The sequence below is a fragment of the Conger conger genome, chromosome 2 (assembly GCF_963514075.1).
Source record: "Conger conger chromosome 2, fConCon1.1, whole genome shotgun sequence".
NCBI lineage: Eukaryota > Metazoa > Chordata > Actinopteri > Anguilliformes > Congridae > Conger > Conger conger.
This window is the reverse complement of record NC_083761.1, coordinates 359201-366700: the sequence shown is the minus strand read 5'-3', so window position 1 is coordinate 366700 and position 7500 is coordinate 359201. Positions and strand designations below refer to the sequence as shown.

Here is a 7500-nt window from a genome sequence, read left to right as displayed (position 1 = left end):
TCATATTTGCACCTATGCTGGTCTTGACTGGTCAAGCCAATCCCATGCAAACTCCTGTATCTGACAGAACAATTATCTGGTTATTTAATTGATGACAATTTACAAAACCTCTGTCTGTAGGCAATAATGCTGCAACTGCTGTTCTTTACAGAAATACATTTCATTCTCAACATGCCTGGAGCCGGTGGCTGTTTATGACTTTTATTCAATAATAATTTTGCTCCAGTGAGTTAACTCTCAAAACACCATGAATGGATATTATTTTGGACACACTGATGTATGTACGTGTGTGGCATCTGTATGTGTGTGTGTGTGTGTGTGTGTGTGTGTGAGAGAGAGAGAAAGAGAGTGTGCCCAAGTATTTGTGGTCCAGAGGTCCAATATCCAACAGTGTAGAATTAAGATAACTTAACATTTAACCTTTCAGTGTCTTTCTTGGTTAGTGTGCACTGCTATTAAACATGGGTGCGTTTCTAAACTAATGCTAAACAGGTCTGTACAGGAAAGGAAACCTGAGTCTGTTCTTGGATCAGGCAGTGCTAAAAAAACGAACAAAAAAACAACAACAATTATTCATCTCACTCTGAATAAGATCTCTGCAATACGATTGTAAAATAAGTAGTTCTTCATTTCAATATTGCATTTCGGAACCCAAATCGACACCATCATCCTTACAAATCAGTCTCCTTTCAAAACGTAAGACTAAAAAAGCAAACAGCGCATTCTACCAGATAGTCTACAAGCCTTTCACAAGACTGCACTCCTCCGTTAATGTTTCTACCGTAGCAAGCGGCGGAACCGCTTATCCGTCCGAAATAGAAAAAGAGAACCGGTATCGATCTCAATACTAATTTCTTTCCAAGTCGGCAAACTTCAAATGGCACTTGCTTTTTAATTGAAATCTCGCCGGTGTGCTTCCTTTTCACCAAGAACGCAGCTAAATATCGCCAGGCGTAAGATGGACAGAACATACGTGTTAATCACAGGTACTGGTTATTTCAAAAGCCAGTAATATTAAAATTATTGATCGTAGGTTTGAAATAACCGCCATTCCCGCGAACAGCGGCAGGACATCACATTGGCTACATTAACACTAATGAACGAGATTAGCAGGAGGTGTTGGAGACATGACTAAGTACAGCAAAGACGCATTCAAACTGACCACGGAGTAGTCTGCGAAAACAGAACTGTAAAACACTTCCTGGCCTCGGTTTCTCCGTTTAGCTCGAGGTTTCCCTTTTTCTTGAAAGAAATTATATTGTATACTTACAGAGAACAGGCATCTGCTGAAGGGATTTGTCACACAAGTTTGTAATTCTGTTTAAAACTACTACACACAGTCTAGAGATGCCGTAGGACAAAAACTACTGTACTTTCCTGTCGGGACACCTAATTAAGCTTCAGTGGACGCCATCTTCGGAAACGAGCTTCTACAGATGGCGCTGAGGAATGAGAATGCAGCTCGGAATCCAACGGTATCCACGTCACTTCTAAAACCAGACTATACATTCAGAATACTGCGGGTTCTAGGTGTGCACAAACATTATTCACGGGAATATCATGAGAAAATTCCATTGTAACTTCTGTACATGGAAACCAGGATCATTTAAGAAAAGAAAAGAAAGAAAAGCAGCAGACGCGTAATTGGCAAGATGCTGCCTCTTAATTTTGCTATGAAACCACACATGAGGACACGGACACATTCTGCAACTTAAAATGAAAAAGTCATTTCAGCCATAATGTGGGCCCATTAAACTACATTTGCCCCTGAGACATACAGTCTCATCCAAAGGTATTGCAACAGCAAGGTCAATTCCTTTGTTTTTGCTATATAGTGAAGACAATTGAGTTTGAGCTGAAAAGATGTGCATGTTAAATTTGTTAAATATTTGTTAAATAACTTAGAACATATCGCCTTTCGTATCAGACCACCATATTTTAGGTGAGCAAAAGTATTGACTGACAGGTGTTTCTTGTTGCCCGGGTGGGTCCTGTTAGATTGATTGGTTAAACAATAAATAGTTCTGAATGTCTACTCTTTTAGCCTTGGGCTTTGCCTGTGAAGATTGCATTTGTGTTAGAAACTTAATCAAAAACCCCAAAACATCAGTCAGTCACATCACAACAACAGGGCCGGGGTGAAGGTGTCTCAATCAACCGTTTGAAGAAGACTCAGAGAGCAGCAACATAGAGGCTATGCCACAAGATGCCAACCACTCATCAGTAGTAAGAGTCGGAAGGTGAGATTACAATTTGCAAAAAAGTACAGAGATGAGCCACACAAGCCACACAAGTTCTGGAACAAGGTTTTATAGACTGATGAGACCAAGATTAACCTTAAGAGCGTCTGCCGAATACCATTACTGTAATGTAATGTAACCTTGGAAAGGCCAAAGTGTGGAGAAAGAAGGGATCTGCTCATGATCCAAAACATACAAGCTCATCTGTGTAGTACAGTGGAGGAAGTGTCATGGCTTGGGCTTGCATGGCTGCTTCTGGAGTGGGCTCACTAATCTTTATTGATAATGTAACTCATGATGGTAGCAGTCTTAATGCATTTGCTCCTAGCAAGGGATATGCTACCAAATATTAAGTGTTATTTACTTTCATTTACTTAAATACTTAATGTTCCAATACTTTTGCTCACCTTTTGCTCTGATACCAAAGGTGTTGTGTTTAAAGTAGTTACACACATCTAGGTGTAAATACCAAATAAAAGCTGAAATTTGTCTCATGTTCATCTTTTTATCTCAACCCTAAAGGTATTCAGTGTATTGCAAAAACAAAGAAGTTGGCCTTGCTGTCCAAATACTTTTGGAGGAGACTGTATCTCCAGAACTATTGCTGAATCTTTCTACAATTCCCCAAATAAAGTGTCACAGAATAAAGCCAGAAATTTAAATGCAAACTATGTTTCTCAACCTAAGACAAGAGTGAGAACGAGGTTAATCCACTCCAGTGGTATATACTGTACACACCAATTAAGGTAATAGAGGTGAAAGTAAAAAAGACAACAAGCAACAACAAAAAATGATTGTTTTGTTTGTTTTCTTTCTGTCCTTATGGTTACTAATATTAAAACACAAGACAGTGTCATTCTTATCTTTTAAAGGAGTCGCCACAGAGAAGCACACAAACCACCAGCCAGGGAAGATGTGTGCAGGTGTGGTGTGTGTGTAGTGTGTGTGTAGTGTGTGCAGAGGTGTGTATGTAGTGTGTCTAAAGGTGTGTGTAGTGTGTGTATGGTGTGTGTATTGGTGTGTGTAGTGTGTGTAGAGATGTGTGTAGAGATGTGTATGTAGTGTGTCTAAAGGTGTGTGTAGAGATGTGTATGTAGTGTGTCTAAAGGTGTGTGTAGTGTGTGTGTAGAGGTGTGTTTAGTGTGTGTAGAGATGTGTGTGTAGTGTGTCTAAAGGTGTGTGTAGAGGTGTGTGTAGTGTGTCTAAAGGTGTGTGTAGAGGTGTGTGTAGTGTGTCTAAAGGTGTGTGTAGAGGTGTGTGCAGTGTGTCTAAAGGTGTGTGTAGAGGTGTGTAGAGGTGTGTGCAGTGTGTCTAAAGGTGTGTGTAGAGGTGTGTAGAGGTGTGTGTGTAGTGTGTCTAAAGGTGTGTGTACAGGTGTATGTAGAGGTGTGTGTAGAGGTGTGTGTAGTGTGTCTAAAGGTGTGTGTAGAGGTGTATGTAGAGGTGTGTGTAGAGGTGTGTGTAGTGTGTCTAAAGGTGTGTGTAGAGGTGTGTTTAGTGTGTGTAGAGGTGTGTGCAGTGTGTCTAAAGGTGTGTGTAGAGGTGTGTGTAGAGGTGTGTGTGTAGTGTGTCTAAAGGTGTGTGTAGAGGTGTATGTAGAGGTGTGTGTAGAGGTGTGTGCAGTGTGTCTAAAGGTGTGTGTAGAGGTGTATGTAGAGGTGTGTGTAGAGGTGTGTGTAGTGTGTCTAAAGGTGTGTGTAGAGGTGTGTAGAGGTGTGTGTACAGGTGTGTGTAGAGGTGTGTGCAGGGTTCAAGCCTCTACAGCTGAACTCAGACGCCTCCCCATAGTTCCCAGAGTTCCACAGCAGGTGCCCTCCCCTCCACCGCTCCATAACCTGTCCAATCAGGGGCGCCCGTGCAGGCCACGCCCAGCGAGGGCCACCGTCATGTTCCGCTGCCAGCTTGCGCACATAGAACACTGTCTTTCAAACACGGTGTAAACACGGTGTAAACATGGTGTAAACACGGTGTAAACACGGTGTAAACATGGCAGATTAATCTTCTGAAAAAATAAAACACGGTGAAACAAACAGTCTTCAGCAGCTCCTTTGGGAAACGTCACAATAAAGCGTTTATGAATATAAATAATACAGAAAAACTCAATTATCCATGAACACAAGCAGCCAATCGGAGGAGGAGCCAGCCAGGGTGCGGTCAGGGGTCGTGACGCCTGATGGCGGGGTCAGGGACACTGGGGCACACAGACGGATGGTTTGGGATGGCGGCCATTTTACCAGCCCATGGCATCATGGGCCCTGTAGTTCAGTACAGCTGGTGCTGCAGGATCAGTCTCTGGCCTCCCAGGGGCTTGTGGGCAATTTCAGGTGTGTGCTACAGTCGGAGTGCCAGGAACAGGAAGGTCTGCAGAGGGACTTCCTGTCACTGCAGGATGGGCTGCAGAGGGACTTCCTGTCACTGCAGGATGGGCTGCAGAGGGACTTCCTGTCACTGCAGGATGGGCTGCAGAGGGACTTCCTGTCACTGCAGGAAGGTCTGCAGAGGGACTTCCTGTCACTGCAGGATGGGCTGCAGAGGGACTTCCTGTCACTGCAGGATGGGCTGCAGAGGGACTTCCTGTCACTGCAGACTCAGGATTCACATCGTAGGGATGAGGTGTGTGAGTCAGTCCTGGGGGGTGGTGCCGAAGGGGAGTTCCCTAACAGGCCCTGCCTCCCCAGGCTGCGCTGTGCGATTGTGCGCTGGGATTCCGAGAGGAGGAGGAGGAGGAGGAGGAGGAGGAAGAGGAGCCCTTGGTGGGTGATGAAGAACAGTGTTTGCTAGACGCGCAGACGGAAGCGGAGAGATGTGCAGGTATTGCGTTGGTTCTGTGGTTTAACGTTAGCGGTTAGCATTAGCGTGCTGTCTCCCCACCCCTCTCCTCCTGCCTGTAGGGGGCGCTAGTGGCGCACCTCGTTGGCGATGAGGCTGTCCTCCCCGGACTGGAAGTCACCCTCATTCAGGCTGTTCCCCGCGTTGATCATCTCCTCGTCCTGCGAGGACCCCTGACCGTCTTCCTCCCCACTGCCTGATCCACCCTCCTCAGACACAGGATCCTGTAGCACCTGGGCAATGTACATCTGCTGCTGGGAGAGAGAGAGAGAGAGGGAGGGAGAGAGAGAGAGAGAGAGAGAGAGAGAGAGGGGGAGAGGGAGAGAGAGAGAGAGGGAGAAAGAGGGGGAGAGAGAGAGGGGGAGAGGGAGAGAGAGAGAGAGAGAGGGAGAGAGAGAGGGAGAGAGAGAGAGGGGAGAGAGAGGGAGAGGGAGAGTGAGGGAGAGAGAGAGAGAGGGGGGAGAGAGAAGAGGGGGGTTTAGACACACAGAAGACTCCTCTAACGCAGTGCTAAAGCAGTACAATCCTGCACCTAATGTGCTAACACAGTGCTATCGTAGTACAGTCCATCAGAGAAGACGCCTGTGTCCATACCTGTGACTTGTTTGATGGTGAGGATCGTGCTGGGCGGCCATTTTCCACCGCCTCGCCATCCTTGGCATCGATCTGCGGGGCAGAACACCGGGGTTAGAGTGCGACACAGGGCTGACAGAGCGGTCTACTGCCCCTGGGGTCTACTGCCCCTGGGGTCTACTGTAGCGTAGTGGTTAAGGTAAATGACTGGGACACGCAAGGTCGGTGGTTCTAATCCAGGTTTAGCCACAATAGGATCTGCACAGCCGTTGGGCCCTTGAGCAAGGCCCTTAACCCTGCATTGCTCCAGAGGAGGATTGTCTCCTGCTTAGTCTAATCAACTGTACGTCGCTCTGGATAAGAGCGTCTGACAAATGTCAATAATGTAATGTAATGTACTGCCCCTGGACTCTACTGCCCCAGGGGTCTACTGCCCCAGCCCACATTTAGAAAAGGTGTTGAGAGAGCTGTACCTTGTAGTTGTGGGCGCTGAGGTATTTAAAATGGCCGAAGCAGACGTGTGACAGGCACACCACGATGGTGATGATCAGAACCACAAACGTGAACATGGACGTTGGTGTCTCAAAGCCTGGAAAGAAGAGACCCAAACGCAGGAGTTAGAGAAACCTGGGGCTTACCTGTGTCTCACCTGAGTGTAACTTAGACCTAGGATAGATACATATTCAAACAAGCAAATGGTGAACATTATCACCCCTTGTACTGTTGTCACCCGTGATTTCATTTGGTGCGGGACAATTGCTTGACGCCTGAGGTTAGTAGTAGCTATGAAGCTAAGCTTTTAATGGAATAATGATAGACAAACATGAAGTATTTCACTATAATTGCACAACGCTGTCGCAGTGGAGCAGTGTGATTTGCAGTTGACGATCAGCAACAAAGGAACAGCAACTATAGTGATCTTCACAGCTAAGGTTACCAATGACCATCATTTAGCAGACATCCTATCCAGAGCAACTTACACTGCTGCAACAATGTACAACGGAGCCCCGCCTCCATGGCTCATCTGTACACATGACCCCACCCCCTTGGCTCACCTGTACACATAACCCCACCCCCTTGGCTCACCTGTACACATAATCCCGCCCCCTTGGCTCACCTGTACACATGACCCCCCCCCTTGGCTCACCTGTACACATAACCCCACCCCCTTGGCTCACCTGTACACATGACCCCACCCCCTTGGCTCACCTGTACACATGACCCCACCCCCTTGGCTCACCTGTACACATGACCCCACCCCCTTGGCCCACCTGTACACATAACCCCACCCCCTTGGCTCACCTGTGCGCATGGTGGAGAAGAACAGCAGCCAGAACAGGCACAGGATGGGCGCAGCCACCACTTGATTGACAGCTCCAGAGTGGATCTTCTTGTCCAGTTTGGAGGGAAGGTAGGCGTAGTACATGTTATACCTGTCCACCAGGTGCTTCAGCAACATGTACATCAGACCTGCAGAGAGAGTTAGCACAACTGAGCTTCACCTGGGTTAAACCTGCGACAGACCTGGGCTTGTAGCTATGAAGGTGTCTTGTAGCTTACAAAATGAAGAGAGTGGAGGGTGATTAGTGACCAGTGTAGTGCCCATAGGGAGAAGGAGGGCCCTTAATGAGCTGTAGGGGGTGTTAGTGAGCTGTAGGGGGTGTTAGTGAGTTGTAGGAGGTGTTAGTGAGCTGTAGGGGGTGTTAGTGAGCTGTAGTGAGCTGTAGGGGGTGTTAGTGAGTTGTAGGAGGTGTTAGTGAACTGTATGGGGTATTAGTGAGCTGTAGTGAGCTGTAGGGGGTGTTAGTGAGCTGTAGGGGGTGTTAGTGAGCTGTAGGGGGTGTTAGTGAGCTGTAGT

At 46.9% G+C, this 7500-nt stretch overlaps 1 protein-coding gene across 4 annotated transcripts in view; it reads right to left on the bottom strand.

Moving 5' to 3' along the window:
* LOC133122006 (CSC1-like protein 2) overlaps positions 1-7500 on the bottom strand; it is a 50096-nt gene that overhangs the window by 324 nt on the left and 42272 nt on the right. For 3 of the 4 annotated variants that reach the window (XM_061231645.1, XM_061231648.1, XM_061231646.1), the window contains 4 exons: positions 6945-7112; positions 6116-6231; positions 5664-5735; positions 1-5323 (listed from right to left, as the gene is read on the bottom strand). The exon at positions 1-5323 is cut by the window's left edge and continues 324 nt beyond it. In XM_061231645.1, coding sequence (XP_061087629.1) covers positions 5138-5323; positions 5664-5735; positions 6116-6231; positions 6945-7112 — 542 coding nt within the window. In that variant the 3' untranslated portion in view covers positions 1-5137. The remainder of the gene's footprint in view (positions 5324-5663; positions 5736-6115; positions 6232-6944; positions 7113-7500) is intronic. The other variant, XM_061231647.1, reaches the window with a different exon arrangement.